This window comes from Acomys russatus, chromosome 12, assembly GCF_903995435.1.
Source record: "Acomys russatus chromosome 12, mAcoRus1.1, whole genome shotgun sequence".
NCBI classification, from domain to species: domain Eukaryota; kingdom Metazoa; phylum Chordata; class Mammalia; order Rodentia; family Muridae; genus Acomys; species Acomys russatus.
In genome coordinates, this window is record NC_067148.1 from 2,349,328 (window position 1) to 2,371,657 (window position 22,330).

The following is a 22,330-nucleotide window of genomic DNA, read 5'->3' on the forward strand; positions in this document are numbered from 1 at the left end:
GAGAAAAACAAAATTAACCTAAGCCCAACACCCACTTAAGAGAGAAAACATTAGCCAATAAAGCTGAAGTAGTATGAATACTTGTCATCCAAATATTCAATGTTTTGAATCTGATGTTTATAATGTTTATGTATTCAGTCATGGGCAAAGGAAAAATTGAAATACATGTAAAAAGCACTTGCTCAATCATTTTTAGTTGGAAACAGACCTACAGCATTTTTAAAAACTAGACAAAATGAAGATGTATTCTGTCACTCGCCTGTTATCCCTTATTCTTACTATTCCACTTACGTCTAGAGCACTTTACTTGCTTGACTTCCCAGTCATGGACCTGTTCCCAATTCCTACATGAACTTACACCATCTAAGACAATGGTTCTCAGCCTTCCTAATGTTGTGACCCTTTAAAACAGTTCATGATGTGATGACCTCCAACTATAAAATTATTTTGTTGCCACTTCATAACTAATCTTGCTGTTACAAATCGTAAGCGATATCTGATATTCAGGATATCTGATATGGGACCCCAGTAAAAGGATTGTTCCACCCCTAAGGGGTCACAACCCATAGACTGACAACTTCTGATCTAAGACACAGTTACTTTCTATTCTGTTAAAAGGTTTATATTAAGCTTGAGTTATACTCCATTGTTTTAATTCAAAACAATAAGGAGTTTGGGATTGTATTTACTGGTCATATATATCCATGTAAGAGAGATAAGTAATATGCTGGATATTAATTCATTTGTTAAACTTTAGATAAGATAGGCTAAAATTAGTAAGAGAATATGACAAGAAAAATTCTTAGCTTTTGGTTAAATAAATCCATTCATTAAGCACACAAAGGGGCCATCACTTGATAGCTCATGTTGAAGATGTGAGGTTTTTGTGATCATAGAGTGAATCAGCGATGTAGCCATCAAATCAAAATAGGGGAAGTGGTAACTGAGTTTACAAGAGACAAGAGTGTCATAGGCACCTCTCCTCTCATTGCCTCTTGTGTTTAGCTTTATAATTCATATACATTCTACACAATAAAAAACAAAGTCAATCTTAGAGCAACCATTACAAAGTGGGAGAATTGAGAGACTGTATTTTACGGGCAATGATAAGAGTTGTAGTAATGCTTATTCAATACTGTAAGCAATAACGGTTTGTTTGTTTGCACACTCTGTAGCACGAAAATAGCATAACCCAGCAAGCCCCCATAGAGCTACTAGTCAGTATTTTTTAAAGCACTGAAAGTAAAAAGCATAGAAAACAGGGGGAGGAATTTCTCTATTTCAGTATACAGGCTTTTAAAAGTGAAGTTAAGCTAGGTGGCGGTGGTGCACGCCTTTAATTCGAGCACTTGGGAGGCAGAGGGGAGGTGGATCTCTACCAAGTGAGTTTCAGACTTACAAAGGAACATTTTTAGCTAATTTTATGAATTCAGTTGTTAAAAAATAAATCTGGAAAGTGTCAGTGTAGTTCTGATGACTGTTTTAGAAGACTTTTAAAATAACTTTACACCAAGGAAAACGTTTTATTACAGCATCGATTACTAGTTTAAAAACACACGAGAAAAGACAAATATACAAAGGCAGTATTATACAACTGATTTCTAAACTCAGTACTTTTGAAATATGAAACAATGATCACTACCCCTAAGTCTATTTATTGCTACAAACTGATTTATAAGTTGGTCTACAACAGTATTCAATCTTATGTTATTGAGTTTTTTAGCTTTATCTTATAACATTTTAGAAATATATTTACTTCTCATAGTAGTAATTTCATACAATTAATGCTAGCAACTCTAGGAAGCTTCCCCGAATCACAAGAACTCACTATAGTTGTTGCTGTGGACATAGGTACCATTTGAGGTTTGTCTACACTGAGACTCACACATTTAAAGGAAACATTAATGGGCATACTGTGGGGATCAAGAGCAGGAGACTAAGACCAGACAGTATTATCTGTTACTTCAGCTCTGCCCGCTGCGCTGGCTCCATTTTGTATCTCCTTTTCTAAAGGACAGACTACCAACTTGCACAACTAAGCAATACTTTTAAGCTACCCCAAACCTCAACTATGTGAAATAAGTTATTCTCTTAATTGGCTTAGCAGCTTTATTCTGGAAAAGCAGTAAAACCCACTTTGTTCCAAAATGAGAATGGTGACTCGGAGCCTTGCTTATCTCCTATCAGAGTGAGCCACGAAGGCGAGCCTTTCCAAATTCTGTGATGTAACAAGTGCAAAGACGACTTCATTTATCAACACACAATATTAAGCCAGGAAAACAAAAAATACACATATATAGTAGGAAGTGGTATGTATAAAACAAGAGGGTATGTCATATAAAGTGGAATGTGTACAGCAATAAAAACGTGTATACAGGTGATTCTGCTCTCTAAAAGTCTGCTTAAGCTGACTATGAATGATTGGAATTTTCCTTCCCTAACATAATGCCCATTTGCTATAAGCTGGTCCAAGTTTCTTACAAATCCCTTGTTTCCTTGGATTTAGTTGCTGTACCCTCATTGTGCTACCATCAACTTATAAGCTGGGCCTGCCCAGCCTGCCTGTAAAGCCTCTCTCAGAAATATACCAAGCACATTAGACAGAGGCCTCCTTAAGTAGAGTTCTGCACTTCAAGACAGCCTATGAAGGACCAGCACTTGGCCCTCCAATGTAAGTAAATACCTCTTATTTCACATTATCACAGAAACAGTGCAGTTCACTAACTACTCCTTCCATGTAGGAAATACAGTAGCTCTAACAGTTGTGTTCAGTTGCAGAAACATTTCAATACTTATTAATTCCAAAGATCCGAACACCATGCAGCTGTGGCATTTTGGGAATAAGTACACTCAGGAGAGAAGCTGTGTTTAGGATGAAGTGAGTTGAATCATACTTCGTATAGAAACTTGCCAGAAAGTATCTGCAGAGATAAAAAGTTAAAATACACATAGCATCCCAAAATGAAATTACCTAGAATTGATAAATACTATAAAAAAAAAGGGGGCCAATAAGCACAAGTGCCTAAAAATAAAATCATTTTGATGGTAAAATAAAATGAAACGTTTTAATTTGGGAATTAAAAATTAGGTGCATATCTTCTATTTTTACAATGTGTATAGGAAGGAGCACACTGATGTTTAGCATCCTTGAAAGAAGATGGCTTTCCAAGTTTTCTCATGCCTATGAGAGTTCAAGTGTAGATCACAAACAACTAGTACAAGCTTGGGAAATACTTTATCTCACATGCATAAATCAGTATCTTTGAAACACACATTCAGTTGCCCTTCTGATGACAGCTGATAATGAATGATAGCTGAGCAGTCTCTAACAGTCTAATTGGACACCTGAAAGATGTAGCTGAAAATGCCATCTGTTCCACTACTGTAGGTCAGTACATTCTCCTATACTTTATATCACAGGAGATGTTTTGTATAATATGGTTAGGAAAGAACAAATAAAAACATCTGCTGGAAGACTGTACATTTTTTCCCAGAAATTCTACAATCTTCCACTTAAACCATATGCCTCAACCAAAAAAAGCTTAAAAAACTATGTGTATGAGTGCTTTGTCTACATGTATGTCTGTGTACCATGTGCATGTCAGTCAGCTGTAACCTGCCATGAGGGTGTTGGGAATTGAACCCAGTTCCTTTGAAAGAATAGCTAGTGGTTGGAAGTGGTAAGCAATCTTTGCAGCCCCTATTTCTCAATTTTTGCTGCAAAATCTTCATGCTTTCATATACTTGAAGGCTGTTGTATATTTCTATCACTGAACAAAACAGCATTATCCACTGCATTCAGTAAGCCAATTGACTTGTTGCTAATACCATGAAGGCTAGCATGTTTTCACCTTACCACACTCTCTTTTAATGAAAATTAGTAAAATCGTGTAGAGTGTATGGAAATTACCACACTCTTAAAATAATCTAGATGACTCTTTGAGGAAACGCAATCCCAGGTAGAATCAGTATAAAGCAGTTTATCTGCTAAGATGTGTGAAAGACCTGCAATAGAAGACAGAAGCTTCAGTTTAACCCAGGTTCTTAACTAAAAATAGCCATAAGATCTTTACTAACCTAACAGATGAGTTGTTTCTTTTTCTTTCTTTCAAGCTGGGACCTAAAAGTAGCTCTTGCTGGCCTAGAACTTGGTAAGTAGATCAGACTCGAACCCATGCACCTCCATAGTGTTGAAATTAAGGATATGCTACACTCAAGGTAGCTTGAGTCTCTTTCTTTATCCAAAAGAATCTGTGGTAACTGCATGTCACATCTACCTGACAAATTAAAGCACCTATGAAAGCACTTCTGAAAATGATCAAGGCTGACTACAAGATGCCCTCGGTTTGATTCTCAGTGCCACAAAAGGATAAAAAGGAAAAAAAAAATACTATATAGATGGCTTGAATGTTACTTTAATTATACAAGAAATTTAATCAGAATTAAGAACTTTGGGTCAAAATTATATTTTGAAAACCAGGGAGACTATGTCTACATAGCTCTTGGTTGACGTTTTAGTATATCTCTACTTGAAAATTCATCATATGTTAAGCACTTTTATGTATAGTATACATCAATTTTCTATGTTTTATAGATGAGGAACCTGAGGCTTTAAAGAAAGTGGCTAAAACTACAATGGCTAGGGAAATATCCTAATTATATCGCCTACCTAGCACGTGCAAGGCCAATGTCATATAGCTCAAAACCACTATAGCCCACACTTAGGGCTGTCTAGCCATTATATCTATTATTACATTTACTTCTGTTAAATTTTAGAGACATTTTCCTTTTGGGTTTAAGTTTTACATAGGACAAAACCAACTAATTTCCACAAAATCTAATAAATATGAAGGAGAAAGATCTATTGCTTTATGATCCTTTCTCTTGAAAATGTCCTAACTATGAAATCATCTACAGAAAACTTGCTTTTCTTAAAAAGTCTTTTCTCCTACTTCACACTGCATTGATACTATCATGGATATAGTCTTATGTATGAAGTCTGTGTACTAGTGTTAAAATTAAGTTACATGTAATACATATCACATACAAGCTATTGAGTATTGTATTCCAAGCAATATATGTACTTACAAACTTTTAAGTGGGGAAAATATATATTTATTTCTTAATTATACCTACTCAGCCAACGGAGAAAACAGGAGATGGTATTTCATTTTGAATCAATTTGAACAAAAGCATAAAAACATTCAAGAAATGCTTAGGTAGGAATTGGGTAGGAATAAAGTATTCAGGTGGAGAGGACAGTGATGTAGGTACTGGGAAGGAAACAGACACCGGATTCTGGTAGATGCTTTACAAATAATGCATCTGTCTTAGCCTCAAGTACTATTAAGTTAAATACTATCAGTTTGATTTTTCGAGGAGAGGCTGGGTGTTGAGCATTAAAAATAGCTCTACGTAACTCAGGATAGCCTTCAAGGAGCTATGTGGACATGGCCAAGTTCTTGAACTTCCTGCCTTGACCGCCTGAGACCTGGGAGTACAAATGTGCACTACCATGCACTTTCACGCGGTGCTGTGGGTCAAACCTCAGCCCTGGGCATGCTGAGCAAGCCTTCTCCCAACTGAGCTCTCCCCATCCCTTGTTAGAACTTTATATACAAGCAAACCAAGCTGAACAGATGATACAGGATTTAATCCAGGTCAGTCTCACAACTGAAGAGTCTGATCTCTATTTTTCCTAAGCTACTCTTTTCTCAAGAAGTTTGAACTGAGCTTATCTGAATAGAGATGGGTCGCCAATATAATTATCATCATCATCATCATCATCAAACTACTGCTTAGGATGATTACTCTGATATGTAATATAGAATAATAGTGTGCTCTTAATTTTCTTAGAAAAAACAAAGACACAAATGTTTTTGATCTGTGTATCTTAGAATGTTAGATGCACACACAGGCAGAACACCATATCCATAAAAAGAAAAAGAAGAAAGTTAGATTCACTGATGAACAGTAGTACATCTAGCTGTACTGATTCAAGTAAAAACTGGTTTATTTCCAACTTGTTAAAAATTGTGCCTTTATTATGACTTTTTATGGTAGCTACTTGTTGATAAAGGTTCTTAAAAAAACACTGTTCTAAAATTCAATTAAATCTGATAAACACTTTTCTCTTACCCAAACCATTATATCTTAACATTTCTACCACTTACAGAATTATTGGAGAAATTGTGAAAAACTTCCGAGAAGATGTAAACTGCACTCCATAGTCAAGCTGTTCCCAGTGGGTCAGGAGCCTTGCTCTACCCTGATCGGGAGTTTCAAAAGGTGTTCCTTTTACTGCATGCAAGAACACATACATCCCCTGAAAAGCAAGCAACAGAGGGTATCACACACAGAGTTTATCACTACAATTAAACATGGCTCTAGGCTATTTGTGAAAGAGTATATGATTTAAGGCAACAAGTTAGGTTTCCTTGTAACAGTGAAAAGTTATGATCAGTTTCTATGAAGTATAAAGCTTTCCAGGGTATGTTTTATTTGGTGAAAACCAATACCAGACCAATTAAAAGCAACATATTCATTAAACAAATATCTATGTTTATTACTGCACTCTTCAAAACAACAAAAGAAGTGGCCTAAATGATTATCAACAAAGCAATGGATAGAGAAAATGTGGTGTGTATATATATAAATATAGTAAGAGTTTTATTTACCAATAATGAATGAATGTGTGTGTGCGCGAGCATGTGCACGCATGAGTGTGTGTGTTGTAACTGACAAAATCAGAAGATAAACTATAAAATGGAAGGGGTAGCAAGAGGGTACTGAGAGGAAGATAAAATAATGCACACTTTCTAACTTGCAGAATCTAGCTCCAAGTATATTTGCATACATAGGACATGAACTCAATGGAAAAAGTATGAGGTAAGAGGAAGGGTTGAGTGAGGGGGTGGGAGGAAATAACAAAATATGCGTATTTTCTCTCATATGTGGAATGAAGATTTAGAAACATTAAAGTAGAGGGGATTAGTGGGCGAGAAATGGGATGGTTGCAGGAATACGGAGACAATATGAACAAGTCATAGTATTCATATGCTAGATGTCATAATGAGACCCATTATTTTGTGCATCAATTAAAAACAAACATTTAGTGAGCGGCTTATGTGTAGAGGCCCTACAACATGTGTGCACATGAAGCTGAAATAGATATATCTCTAAAGTTTAAGTAATGAGAGGTCACAGCCAGAATACTCAGAAAGTATATGGTCTCTGATGTTACCACTCTGAATCCCTCATCCATGATGTTTCAGCTTCAGTGACAACTTCTTAGTAAACTTTCAGTAATAATTAACCTCCCGCTTAGGTGTATACATATATCTAAGTCCTTTTTTCAGCACGATCATATGTGTTATTTGTATGATGTTTGTTTTCCATTGCTCCCAATACCTGAGGAATAAGACCTAAAATAGAACAAGTATTGGACATACTGGAAGATGACAGTAAGCCAAGGTGTGTTTGCATCACAAATGCCAGGAAGCCACTTTCACATACACTAAACAGATAGTGAAACAGAAAGTGTCTTTTAAATTGTTTAGTGTATAACTTCTCAAAAATTAAGAACTGGCTCTGCCATGTTGGGTCATAATGCTCCCTCCAAGAGCTATAAACTGTCTAACAAAACTCCCAGTTCCAGGCAGAGGAAATCACCCTTTAAGGTGTTGCTCAGGGAGGTCAAGAACCTTTGCCACTGACCTTTGCTGCCTTCAGAACTTCTAAAGATCCTTTTGCTGGATACACCACACATTTCAGATACAGGACTTGGAGGCAGCTAGCTGGAACTGACCTGGAAGCACTCTTGGGTGGTTAGGTCACTGACTCTGGAGAACCTACTTCTGTCACTCTCCTAAGGCAGTAAAATTTCTAAAATATTCTTATCCTTGTACCCATAGATAAGTGTGGCTCTCACTTCATCAAGAAAGCTTTTTGTAGCAGAGACCATTATAGAAATCCACAACCCGTCAAAATGCAGAGAACAACTGACTAAGGGGCACCCACATCTACAACAGAATCCCTACAGCTCAGGCGCAGGGAACACTGCAGCACATGATGTGATAAGATGTAAGAGTCAGAGGTCCAGGGCATCTGCTGTAAGATAGCCTCTTCTACATGTAACAGGGAAGCTGCACCTGTGAATTCTCAATAGTATGGTTACCTAAACAATAACGACAGTAGCTGTTGTTGTTTCCCCCATGAGATGGGGGAGATCTTATGGGACCCACCTCTAGATGAAGAGCTACAGGCTGCTGAGAAAGAGAGAACCAGTCTTTTCCAGGAATGAGCCCTCTGATTGGTTATCCAATCCCGACACGTTTATATACAAGCAACACTAAGTGGACCCAGCATGTGGTACTTATACACACACTAACAATAATAACAAAAGAGGTCATGAATTTGAGAAGGAGTATGGGGGCACAGAAAGAGGGGAAAGGAGGTGGAAATGGTGTAAATACAGTATGCAAGTCTCAAAAAACGTTAAAATGTTAATTCAGCTATGTTTAAAATGGGCAGACACTGGTGTATATAGATTATTCATCAATACAGCTGCTCTGGAGCTCGGCTGTGGCTTGACAGTGAAGCACTTGGCATGCTTATCCTAAAAACATCCTGGGCTCAATCCCAAGCATGAAAACTTAAAAACCACACAGTATAGTTTTTCATAAAGTTGACACTAGAAACAAATTGTAATAGTTATTTCAAAAACAAAACAAAACAAAACAAAGCAAATCAACAAGATAAACAGAGACAGACTGAGACAGGAGATTAACTCATAAAACAATATTCCGACAGTCCTTTGTACTAGTTAATAGACAATTTAATTATGTTTTGCTTTAATGTGGATGTAGTTTTATATTGAACATAAGAGAATTTAAAAATATTTTTGAAGAACTATTATATATTATATATATATATCTTTGAAATCCACTGGTCCAGCAGGCAGTAAAGCCTTTAGATGAGACCTGGAAGGAAGTCAGGAACTGTGTGTGGTAAGGGTTATCACAGGACTATGATGAGCTCCATTTTTGTGCTTGCTTTCAAATGCAAGGTGATCAACTTACAAGCATTAGTCTACAGATAGAAACTGAAAATGCAGATAGGTGAAATGATCTAGATAGAATAGCATAAGAAGAGACAAAGAAAAGGATGGATATAATGAAAATAGTACAAGAGGAAATAAAGAAGACAACCAGGGGTATACATAGGACAAAGTGATCCTACAGAAGGCAAAATAAGAGTTCTGGTCAAAAGGATACGTCAGTGTCATATATTTCTGGAAATCACTATTTAAAGACTATTTACCAGGCATGGTGGTATGCATCTTATTTGGGAAGATTACTTGAGCCAATGGGTTCAAAACCATCTGGAGGAACATGGTGAGATATAGTCTCTTTCTCTCTGAGACAGGGTCTCTCTTTGGAGTTTTGCTTTTCCTGGAACTTACTATGTAGACCAGGCTGGCCTTGAACTCTCAGATCCACCTGCCTCTGCTTCCCTAATGCTAGGATCAAAGAGCCTGTGCCACCATGCCTGGTGACTCCATGTCTCACAATAGAGCTGCTCTACCAGAGTCTATCACTTAGAATAGAACTAGCATATTATCCTGATCAATGTCAACCACATTCCAGATATAAATTACCTGCAAAACAACAACAACAACAAAAAAACAAACAACCCATTTCCTTTATTTCTTTCTGTTCTCCTGCTCTAATAAGCATACAATCAATTTGGATTCAATTGAAATTCTACACTAATTGCATCTTTCCATTTCCATTCTACTTTAGTAAGTACTTAAAAGTTAAGCCACCTTCAGGGTGCTGAGTGGGTTCTCTTCCTGTTGAGTTTCAAAGGATGAATAAGATGCTCAGTAGCCAATGAAGCCTGTGATCTGCAGTGCTAATGCATACAGTGACTACAGGAGTGTGAAAACCAACAAGAAATATTTAGGGTATTATAAAATGCTGAATGTGCTCAGGTTAAAAAGTTTATATAGAGATGGGTGTGGTGGTGCACGCTTTAATCCCAGCACTTGAGAGGTAGAAGCAGGAGATCTTTGTGAGTTCGAGGCCAGCCTGGTCTACAAAGTGAGTCTAGGACAGCCAAGGCTACACAGAGAAACATACAAAAAGCTTATATTGAATAAAGAAAGTATATTTAATTTAGAAAGACTTTGCAAGAATTCAAACCAACGATCTTCATTAGGCTTCAATTAAACAACAAAAATGCAAGTATTCTAGTGAATCAATATATAACCTAAATTATAATGTAATTTTTATTAAAATGGCAATGTGAGAAGAAAGTCTTAGAAACAGACCAAATGTTAAATTGTGACAGAAGAAAAAAGTCTCAACCATTCTAATTCTTCAAAACTAACTCACATTGTCTCAAACCCTGAATTATATGCATTTGTTTATCTTTGCAATGCAGGGTATTGAACTGTACATTTTAAATAGGTGACTTTTCTAGCCCAGAATATAGAGTCGTTAAAAAATCCCTGTGCTGCTGGGCTTGCCTGGCATTCGCAGGGCTGAGTTCAATTCCTAGTACTGAAGAGCAAGGCACCCTCCAAACACCTCTACGTTACAGTGTTTATTTATAATGTATTAAATACTAAATATCTTCATGTTGTTATGAAACCACCAGTCATTTATCTCTACAACGTTTTTTATCTTTCCAAATTGAAGCTCTGTACTCATTATGTAGAGTGTCATGGCTTCTTCCCCTTAACGCAGAACATTAATGTTTTACACATTTAAAGAGGGAATACTTACCAGATTATGTATTATGTTTGTTAGGGTCCAAGCAACAGGAACACTGAAGAAGGGAATGCTGAGTAATACAATATGAAGCAAGCCAACTCCCAAAGCATATGTCAGCCACATACCGCGGCTGTTCATTACACGAGTATTGGGGTTTACCTCACTGTGGGCAACTCCAACATTCATGTTTGCTCTGTAGGAAAGAAGCAAAGCAAAAGTGCTATAGCTGGAAACCTAAATGCCCACAATTCTGACGTGACAAAACGTTACTGTGTTCCCTCCCCCTTCTCATTCTAACATGGAACACACACACCTCCAAAACACGCTGTCTACAGATGCCAGTGTAAGCAATAGTCATCATAACCAGGTGGCACTACAGTCAGGTGGACAAGACTTACTTGTATGATTTCTTTTTTTTAAGCCTGTCAGTTTTATTAAATGAAATAATGGGAAAGAAAGTTCAAACTGGATTCCAGGGTGTTGGACTATTCCTGTATTCCCAGCACTCAGCAGGACTGCTAAAAGTCTGAGGTCAGCCTGGGCCACAGAGCAATATACTATCTCAAAATTCTTTTAAAAAGAAAACAAAACAAACAAACAAACAAAAAACCCGAACTATATATATGCAACTAGAGTGAAAGCCAGGAGCTAAATAAATGAACAGAATAAACTAATACTAGTTTTTAGTTGTGCAAGTTACAGGTTTCATTGTGATATTTCAATGCATGCCTGCACCGTGCTTCAAGGGTATTCCTTCTTATTTCTACTTATTTCTGCTCTTTCCACTTCCATGGTCATCTAGTCAAATCTGTATCTTCTGGTCATCACTTTGTTCCTTTTTATTAGTTTTTCACACGCTACTTTTACTTCTCTGTGTGACTAGTTTTGCCAAATATGATAATCACTAATGAAATAATATTTTAAAAGAGGGGAGGGTTGGTGGGAACAGAACTCGCCCAACCAGTCTGAGTGGGCAGATGCTAATATGTAATGGAACATTTTAACCATAGGTAGAGTTCAAAGACACTTTACTTTCTTTCCTCCTCCTTTTTTTTTTTTTTTTTTTTTTTGTTTGTTTAACATAGTCTTGCTGTGTAGCTCAGGCTGTCCTCAACTTCACAGGTTTCCTCCTGCTTCAGCCTCCCAAGTAGTGGGGTTGCAAGTGTAAGCCCCTTTTAAATAGTGAACCTAGAAGTAACATTCTGTTGATGAAATATAAAAAATTCACAGGGTTAGGGATTCAAATTTGTAACACAGTAAGGTTAAGGCCACTAATCTTTCTCAATATTTCTTTAGTCAAACTTTTTTTCTTTATGTCCCCCGCCCCTTCCCTCAACTGGCTTTCTCCTCCTTTTATTTTCAAGAAGAAACACTAAAGAACTGGTATTAGCACTCAGTCACCGTAAGCATACATCTTATTGTGGTCTAAGAGTTTAGTTTGATACAATCAAACTGAATACATTTAAGCTCCCATTCAAAAATACACAACCATCCCTCTATTGTACAGATTGCAAAAAAGAATTTCATCCTGGTTCTAGAGTATAGTGGTTTTTTTTCGGCTTCTCAAGATCTATGGAATAGCAAGATGAAAGTTACACTGAGGGAAAGTCTCGCGTAAATTTTTCTTATATAACCAGTGCCTATAATGCATTTTTAAATGTTAAAACTTCGAACATTCCCCTAGAATGTAAAACGAACAAACAAACAACAACAACAAAAAAAAACCGCTGGAAGGAGGCCTCAAACTGCTACCTATGCCAGACTGGAAAACCTTTCCCAGCAGGTATTCGGCAGACAAAGACTTTCCTACCCGGGCCTCCCCTGCCCACGCATCGCCATCGCAAGGTCCCATCACCCCAGCCAGGCACAGCTGCACATCCCTGAGGCCCGTGGCGGACGACCACCTGGCCTGCACAGCGCGAGCCCCTGAAACAGCGGAAGCCCACTCTGCCATAGGCCGTCCGTCCCACAGCTCCCGGGTGCCTTCGAGCTTACCTGCCGCCAGCTCCCGGCGGCCGACAACGTCGCAGGACTAACTCCGCGGCAGCGACCGCACGTCCTCACGCCAGAGCGCCACTGGTCAGCCCGCCGCTTCCGGAAGGCTGCCAAGCCGCGTTTGCCGGAAGCCGATTGGCTGTCAACCGCGCCAATCCCAACCCAACCCTCCACGGTGGGCGGGGCGAAGAGGTGCGCGAGCGCCTGTCCCGCCGTACGCGCGCGCGCGCGCGCTGCAGTCGTGCGGACGTCCCGCCAAGTTGGGCCTGCGGCGGCTCCGGGTTTACGGACTGCCCGCCGCGGTGGGTGGTGAATGCCTTACCTCGCGCGAGCTAGAAGGTAGTGTCGTGGCGAAGGAGCACGCCCGGAGATGCTCGGGGAGGCTGGAGGCGCCTCCCGGGGCCAGGTGCAGACGTGCTGGGCTCGCGCGCGCACGTGTGCCAAGCCCTCTGGGCTGGCAGGCAGTAGTGGGGAGTTCAGACCCTTAGGGTGCAGGACAGCAAAGTTTTGTCTTGCTTGAGCGTTTAGCAGCATGTAGCGCTGTGTGTTATCGCACACAAAGGTATCAATTTGTGTTTATCCCTGATAGTCATGTGTAGTACATCCCGAAGAAATGTGAATACCACAAGTTCATCTCATTGAGAAAAGAAAGGAAGAAGACTTGATTAATCCATTTTCTTTCTGAATCATCTTTGAGATTACATTTTCTTTACTTTGGTGATTTGTGTTTATAAAAGTTTGTGATTTTTTTATTTCAAAAACTGAAAAACATTTTAAAGTCAGAATGCAGGCATGTATGTGTAGATATGTTATATTTATGTTGGTTCTATCTAATACTTGGATTGGATTTATTCTGTTTTAAAATATGTTGTTTTCTTCCAAATATCCAAGATTTCTAATTTCTTTCCTTTTGTAGATACATTAGTTTCTCTTAACTGACTTTCTGATCATAGCACTTCCAGGAGTGTTCACTCCTTTCTGTAGATAAGAGCTTTTTTTTTTTTTTTTTTTGACACTCCAAGTGTTCTGTGCTGTGACATGTAAGCCTGGCATCAAGCCTTCTGCTTCTGAAAAGAGGTCTGTAAGTGCACATCCCATAATATGCCACATTTCAGAATATGTTTTCAACATAGACGCTCTGATTTCAAAGCCATTTGAGCCAGGGACAAATAAATTAAATAGCCTTTTATGAGTTTGAATTAAAAATGAGGAAAAAATGTCTAATCGCTTGGGAGATTGGAATAGGGAAGAAGAGTTTTGGGAACTGACACAAGACATCCCAGAAGGGTGGTGTCATGTGACCGACATTGAGGTAAGGAGAGCCACATGGTAGTATGGCTGGATTAGTCCTATGTGTACGTCTGGAAAATGGGATGAAATTAAAGGGATAGAGCAATAGCAATTAAAAAAAATCTTTAAAAATTTAAAGTAGGCTAGCAAAGATATTTAAATTATAAAAACGGCTTATAAATATTCAAGTCCAGGTATCAGTTTGGTAGTTATTGAAGTTGTTGAGAGGAGCAATAACATGAGGGTGACCAGAAGTGGTACTGGGAAGAATATTCGTCTGAGAAACTCAGGAAGGAGTGGAGACAAGACCAGGTGCTGTGTGTACAGGGTGAGAATTCTTACAGTATTGTTGAGATTTCTAGTTTGCTTACTTGGTCAGTATTGAGATGTGGACTTCAGAGCCAGAAGATGCATCTGTCTTAGAAAGATAATCATCTTGTGCAAGTTATCAAGCTCATCAGTTCCATTTGTAATAGAGGAATGGGGTGTGTTGAGGATTATAAAAGATAGTATACGATGTTCTTATGTTGCCTATTAATTTTTATTAGCAAATGGGAATTCTAGGAAGAGATTTAGAGATATACTAAAATTTATCTTGCCTCTTAGGTCATCGAAGTGAGATATTTAGAAGCAGGCCCTAGGGTCCTACCAACGTAGGAGGAGATACGGTGGGTCAAGGATAAATTGGAGGCCAGGAGGTATGCTGCCCTGGGGAATGATCGAATGTGCATGCCCAGTGTGAAATTAAACGTGTAGAGGGAGGAAGTTGAGGCAGTGGTACTTGCTGGGAGGGCAGACACTGAGTTTTAAATTTATTCCTAGGGTCTGCATTTACTGAGGACTGGTTACCAGGATTAAAGTACTGTAATTGCTCTTATTTATTTTGCCTCCAGAGATACATAGTGTATGATTCCATTCCTTGAACTCAGAAAGTTATGTAATTCAGGGTAAGGATATGTCAAGGATCCTATGCATGATGCAAGCCAGGTACTTAAGGAATGTGGGAGGAAGAAGGGTCATTCCAGTGGGTAATCAGAAAGGATTGTTGTGCCTGACACTGGAACTGATTGATTAAGAGGGAGCTCGGTAGTGGGGGTATGAATGGAGTTTACTAACGGCAATGGAAGTCTTGACTGACAGTGTTGACCACCAATACTAATGCAACGCTAAGTGGAAAGGTTGAGGGAGCAAGACACTTGCCTGAGGCAGAAGTGGCAATTATTGTTAGAAATGGCCTGTTTCGGGAAGAACAAGTTCACGTGGCCATACAGATTTAGGTTGGAAAACTCAGATACCTAAGAAAAGGGAGGAAATATTGGGAGGTGTTCACATTCCTGGGAAGAAAGCAAAACAAAACAAAACAAAACAAACAAAAAACACCCACAAAGACATCAGAGACAGATAAATGGACATATCTGGGACTTGAACAATCTGGTCCCTCATTAGGCATATGCAAGATGCTGGGTTTGATCCCATATACCAAAACAAAGGGGGAAAAAAGCAGCATAGGTCCCCAGGAAAGAGTTCTCTGTCCTTAGAGATCATTACTGAACCTGTACACTTGTGTAAAGGCATTTATAAGCTGTTTGGCAACTGTTTTAGAAATGATTTGGTGATGGGGATTTTGTAACAGTAGGTAAAGGTACTCTGTCAAGTTTAGGCACAGAAAAGGAGACCATGGCTGACATAAGAAGGCTGAGGGAAAGTATTTGTCGACTTCTTGCTTTCAAGGCCAACATCCTTGTAGGGAGGAGACTGGATAGACAAAAGGAGGTGAAAGTGTTAATGCATTTGTCTGCTGCAGCTGTAACAAAGTACCACCCACCAGGAAGCTTATAAACAACAGAAGTTTCTCCAGAGTCAAGGCTGGCAAGTGTGAGGTCCAAGCAGATTCAGGAGCAGGTGAGGGATTGATTACCTGATGGCTCACAGGTGGCACCTCCATCTTGTGCAGTCACAAAGCAAAGAAACCAAGAAGTCTCTAGGGTCCCCTGTGTGCACTTGTATCCCAGCCATGAGGCCTTCACTCTTGTGATCTGAGCTATCCCTGAGGCCCCTACTTTTTACTAATTTACAGAAAGTACAAGCATTCAGGCCACAGGAGCTGGGTAGGAGAGAGGAGACTTGGACTTGGTACTGCATAAAGGATGAGGCAACAGAGAATCGTTGTGCAGGATCATAGGACACAGTGGGATGGTGGCAAGGTGCTATGAGTTGCCATGATCTCTCCAAACTTCAATAAGAAAAAATGGGGTAAAGCAAGCAATTTGAAAAAATTATTTTGGCAGAGGCAGGTGGATCACTGTGAGTTTGAGGCCAGCCTGGTCTACAAAGTGAGTCTAGGACAGCCAAGGCTATACAGAGAAGCCCTGTCTCAAAACAAACAAACAATCAAACAAACAACAACAAAAACAAAAAAAAAAAAAAAAAGAAGAAGAAGAAAAGAAAGGGAAAAGAAAAGAAAAGAAAAAATTATTTCGAAACGTTACAAAGATTGTGAAGACCTGCGGGAAAAGTAAAGGTCCGGGTGAGAATGGGTGAATGTCTTAAACTCAGGCCATGGAGGATCTCTGAGAGAGAAGACTTGAACCCAAGCCTACTGAGTGTTCTCTTTGGGCGTGGCTTAATGTGAGGGCTGGGCTGCTGTTCATTGAGCAATAGTCAAAGCATCTTCAGTTCTTTTGGGATTTACATGTACACTACTGTAATAAGCCTCTTACATATTACGTCATCTCGTAACCGTATTACGTTAAACAATTTTACTTCATCTAATAAAGCCAGAATAACTTTTGTGCTATCATCAGGGTAGAAATAAAATTTTATGTTTTCATGCTGAGTTTGTGACCCATTGTCTATTAGCCATTTTTAAATGCTCATAGCTCTCCATGTGTCAGTTGGCTACCATACTGTACAGTGTCTGAGGCCAGTCTGAAGTCTTTGAGGAGTACAGAAGGCACCGCCTGTGACATTGCTTTGTATGAATGGCATGATGGTGGAGGTGTACTGTCTAGAGCTCTCCCCAGTTGAGAAAGCCTGTGGCCCTCAAGACCTCAAAACAGATTGGTGAGAGATAGGTCTTTAAACCTACTTCCTTTCAAACAGCTTGGCCCGAAAGGAAATCAAATTATTGTTAGGTAATTGTTAGTATTAGAAAGGAATTCCCCTTATGCTTCTACATAATGGTCTCACATGATAATATGGTACCCTTGTAATTTGTCCTGGTGACACAGGCTGGTGACTTCCACTATTTTGGAAGCAGTGGCAAGTTTACGTCCTGGCTGGACTACAGAGCTGTTCATGACTAGCCACATAAGGAGCCTCTATCTCACAAAAAGATGCATATGCGAAGCCCTGGGTTCAGTCCCCAGTACCACACAATAATTGGGTTCTTAGGCCCTTACCACTAATAAGAGATTTTACTCCTCCAATATAATAGGCTCTTGCTATTAATCCCAGGCTGCTTTGAATGCCTCATCTTCCTACCTCAGCCTTCTAAGACCTAGGGTTATAGTTGTGTGGTGCTCCGGGGCGTTCTGTCCGTCTCTGCTCATAGACAAAGTAGTTGGCTTCATCACGGCACATCCCCATCCTTGACTGTCTCTGTGTCTCTAGCAATGCCTAGTTTCTATATGCACTTCTAACTTTGTAACAAACTAGTGAGGCTTCATTTCCATTTTTATAGGTGGTAACTTGTTTTTGCAAAGGATTTGCTTCAGTAGTAAAGATCCTAAGATCTGGGTTTGGCCTCAGGTCTGTTTTTCTGCTGTGCCATTCAGCTTTGCCTTCCTTATTATGTGTGGCACAAAAAAAAAAAAAAAAAAAAAAGCTTGTTTTTTTTTTTTGTTTTTTTTAAAGCTTGTGAATTTTTAAGAACCCAGGTTAGCCTCTTCCCAGTTGATCTAAAATCCCAGTGTAATTGTTACAGTGCCTGCCCCTGCTTCTGGCTCAGTTACGACCTCTTTACATGATAGCTGGTAGTATGTTGCCTGAGAAAGAATCATCAGCTGCTCTTCTGGTTTTGTGCTCTGTGTTATCATCTTGTTTAAAACTAGATTCCATAAGTTCAGTTCGTTGTATAAATACTCATGTGGAATTAAGGAAGTTCTTAGAGGTTTTTGGTTGTCCTCCCCCCACCCCCCACCCCAGAAAAGAAAAAACCAACCACTTAACATTCTAGAGGAGTTACATGTTGTCAAGGTAATAGCCCCAGAATATTTTTTGAACTTTAGCACAAATAAAGGCCTCCTCCCTGTAATATGTACACTTGTAATTCTAGCACTCAGGATGAGATGCAAACAGGAGCATCACTGCAAGTTTGAGGCGAGCCTGGCTTACTCAGGGAATTCAACCTGGCAGGGCTCCACGTACCAACAACAGCAAACACCCTCCTGTGTGTCTTTTAAGTAATAACATTTTCATTTTAAATTTTGGGGTTTTTTGTTTGTTTCTTTGGTATGTTTCTTTGTTAAATCTGTTACCTGTACACAGATTTTTTTTTCTTCACAGCATGGCTAGAGAAGTGTTTTAGGCCTAGTAATGCAGAAGGTAGTGATTTGACATGTCTGCTGTGTGACTACTTTGTAGTTAAAGTGATTCTAGATTCTTGATAGCCATCTCAAAGGAGCTCAGTAGTCTCCAAAAGCACTGCAGAGCTCCAGCACATTCCCATAACTAATGATGGGCACTGAAGCTGTCACAGGACTGAATAGTTATCCACACCCCCAGGTGCTAGCGTCATGTGATCATTGACAGCCAGCCATGTCACACATGATACTCATTTCTGCAATTCTTGTCATTCAACTTTGACAGCTCACTGGTGAGCTTTAGGAAGTCCTTAAAATTAATTTGTCTCCATGATTCCACCACAGTCAAGGACCCAGTGATGAGATACAGTGAGTTTGGACCGGGACATTTAAGGTAAAGATCTCTAACTTTTGAGACGTAATCATGGCCACTCACTCAGTTATTCTGCCTTTAGCACCGTTTATTAACCTTAAAAATTTTTTTGAAGACTAATTATACATATTTGCAGAGTTGAGGGCAAAAGTTTGTAAAGACACAAATGAGATGGAGTTTATCAGATCTTAATAAAGAGGAGCCTCGGATGCTGTGACTGGTGAGGAAAGTGGCCTGAGCCTGAGGTTGAGCAGCAGTCAGGCAGACATCTGTGCAGTGCTTTTATGTTGAGTTGTAGTGGCCTCCGAGTCAGCCTGTGACTCTGGCCGTGTTTTGTGATATATTCTCAGGAATATCATGTATAAGAACCTTCCTTATTCCTCCTTTTGTTTTTTGGTGGTGGTGATGGTCTCTTTTTTTGTGGGACAGGATGGAGAGAAGGTCAGTAGAAACAACTCCTTGATCTGGAGAATATTTACATTTATTTTACACATCTTATCTGGCAATGTGATCATGAATGCTTGGGTAGTGTCTCATTTGCACTCTTGGAGTTTAAAAGCAATTCCTGTGTGAAGAGTTCAGCACACTGTCTAGCACGCTAGATTTCATAAGGCTAAGTATTAAAGACAGAAGAGTCTGTGAGAAATAGGAACTTGGTCAATTTGAATTTGACTGTGTGGTTAATTTGATAGGACTACCTTTAGTTTGAACTGCTGGCTCCAGCAGGCGATTGGAGTTTAATAGGAAGGAAATCAGAATTGTACATGTTAGACTCAAAACCCTTGGAGGGAGAAATTAAAAACAGTCATTTTCTCCTACTTATGCTATTGTGGACTTTCTTATTTAGTTGTTAAGTTGGCATGAAAATAACGGGTTTTATTGTGACATTTTTGTTCATACAGTGCTATTCTTTGTTCTAATTCTTCCCCTCCCCTACTCCCAAGTCTTGCTTGGTGTTTGGCTCCCTTCCTCCCTCCCTTAGCTAATGCTCTTGCTTTCATGACCCCTCTGTCCCATGACCCTCTTTCCCTTCCCAGGAGATCTCTTTCCCTGTGCTGGGGAGATGCCTTACAGCTTAAGAGCACTCGCTGCTCTTCCAGAGCTCTGGGTTCAGTTCCCGGCACCCACATAAGATAGTTATTGACAGGCACTCTGATTAAACCAGTTAAAAATTTTAGTCCTTTTTAATGGATGGCCAGAACAAAAGTAGGGTCCTGTCTCTGAAAACTCTCTTAGTGCCCAAGGTCAGGGATAAGGCATTTTAAACGGCAACACAAAGACCATAATTTACACCAAAGTTAGGTAAGGGTCGGAGCAATTTTAAAATCACTGATGGGGGAAGTGTGCAATGCTGTGACTATGGGGACATTCTTATTCAAACTACTACAATAAGTTGTCAAAGTATAACCTAATGATCCTCTTTATTTCACTGGACTCGTTTTCTTTATTTTGTTTTTTACTTCTAACTTTATTAATGATAATCTCTTTGTTTTGGCTTGGCTAGGGCTCTGTCATTCTTGCTGATTTTTTAGATTGACAGTTCTTTGACTTGTGCATTGCTGTTTACCCGTTTATCAGCTGCCGCCCTGAGCTGTACTATTTGCTCTCTATGACCTTGTTGCAGTTTCTCTAAGACTGTGAGGTGTCTCATTTGCTGGTTACTTGAGAGCACCCTGCTCTTTCACTGTAAGCACCCAAAGCTCTAAACTTCCTTTTGAACATTGTTCTAGTTAAATCCCAAAGGTTCTAGTAACTTTTCACTTGATTCTAGAAGATTAAAACATTTCCTCTCTGATTTCTGATCATTCTAGAATGTACCGTTCCATTTCTAAGTACTGTCACTAGCTTCTTTACTTTTAGTTGCTGTTAATTTCTAGTTTTATTCCACTACTGTTTGATAATTAACAGTAACAGAAATTATTTGATTCTTTAAATCTGTTTGTGGCCTACAGTGTTCTCCATTTTAGAGATGGTTTCAAAGGCTGCTAAGAATGTGTGCCCTCTATCTGTTGGATAGAATATTTTGTGTGCAGCCATAAACCACTAAATCCATTAGATTTGTGGTGTAGTGTAACTATCAAGCTTCTTTGTTGATTCTTTAAATTTTGATGATCTATTTATTTAACCAGTGCCATAAGAAAGGACCCCTGTGCGACATGGGTCTAAACTCTCATAGGCATGCATGCTGGGCTGTCTTTCCATGGTGTTAATTCTTTTTTGCCAAAAGGACAGTCCCTTGTGAGTTTCAAATGCAAGACCTTTCAGGATGATCTTTTGGAGGAGGGTGATGCTTTTTTTTTTTTAAGTATTATGTTTTTGTGTTATGATTTGTCATCTGTTGGTTATGTACTTCCTGGGTATGGTGGCGGGGGGGTCGTGGTGAGTAGCCCTCTGGATGGCTCAATCCTAGTCCGATTTAGGAGTAGAATCTGTGTTTGCAGGAGCCTTTTGCTCCCACTCCCCTGCTATGAGCAGCACTGCACTGCCACCTTTGGATCAGTGTTGCCCATCTTTCCCTCCGCACTTAGCCCACTGTTCTGTCATTATGGGAGTGAATTCCCAAAGCTCTTCTCTTCCTCTCTTGCAAATAAAGTCTAAAGTTTTGTCTTATTTTTAATCACTTAAACATTTTTATTTTTATTACTTTATTATATTGTTGTTACTGAAAACGAATGGCTCCCCTCCCTCCCACCCCCGACTTTCTCTTTTTCTTTTTTCACTCTCCAGGTCCTTCCATGCCTGATCCTTTTTTTTTTTTTTTTTTTTTTTTTTTTTAATTCTGGTGCTTCTGCTTTCCCATGGAGGGAGCTTCCAGTCTGCCATCTTACCTGAAAGTCTGTTTCTCCTGGATGTTTTAGAGCTGGTGGGTCTTTGTGCACATGGGAGAGGTAGCTAGTTATATGTTTCAGGACTTACTGCATCAAAGCGTTGACTCTGTGTTTTAATAACTGAATGAACTTAGTTTCCTCTTGCATGCCCCAGTAATCTTATAAAATGGAGGTGGTACCTGTTTCTAAGGATATTAGTAAGGAATTAGTTATTTCATGCTATGTGAGCTTAAAGTCAAGCCTTGTATACACAGTTGCTCAACACAGGTGAGCTCTTGCAGTATCATATGTTGTTATTATCTGCTCCATGAGGCAGGAACATTCAGCAGTTCTCACTTTTACACCCTGTGACTCTTTTCTAGCCTCTGAGCTGGGAGCTAAGATGAAACAGTTGCCTGCAGCGACCGTTCGCCTCCTGTCCAGTTCTCAGACAATCACTTCAGTGGTCAGTGTGGTGAAAGAGCTCGTTGAAAACTCCTTGGATGCTGGAGCTACCAGCATCGATGTTAAACTGGTGAGTGTCCCTGTGAAGCAAGTGCATTT

General features: G+C 39.4%; 2 protein-coding genes across 2 annotated transcripts in view; one reads left to right on the forward strand and one right to left on the reverse strand.

The window, feature by feature from the left end:
- Nucleotides 1–1,965: 1,965 nt before the first annotated feature.
- Ormdl1 (ORMDL sphingolipid biosynthesis regulator 1) lies at nucleotides 1,966–12,885 on the reverse strand. Its single transcript, XM_051153779.1, has 4 exons — nucleotides 12,774–12,885; nucleotides 10,791–10,971; nucleotides 6,174–6,325; nucleotides 1,966–2,921 (listed from the first exon to the last, which is right to left on the reverse strand). The coding sequence occupies exons 2-4, from the start codon at nucleotides 10,962–10,964 to the stop codon at nucleotides 2,786–2,788; spliced, it is 462 nt and encodes a 153-aa protein (XP_051009736.1). The 5' UTR covers nucleotides 10,965–10,971; nucleotides 12,774–12,885; the 3' UTR covers nucleotides 1,966–2,785.
- A 115-nt stretch (nucleotides 12,886–13,000) lies between these two features.
- Nucleotides 13,001–22,330, forward strand: part of Pms1 (PMS1 homolog 1, mismatch repair system component) — a 99,547-nt gene continuing 90,217 nt past the window's right edge. Inside the window, exons 1-2 of the mRNA XM_051153781.1 lie at nucleotides 13,001–13,112; nucleotides 22,150–22,301. Of these exons, the coding sequence (XP_051009738.1) occupies nucleotides 22,170–22,301 (132 nt within the window). The 5' untranslated portion in view covers nucleotides 13,001–13,112; nucleotides 22,150–22,169. The remainder of the gene's footprint in view (nucleotides 13,113–22,149; nucleotides 22,302–22,330) is intronic.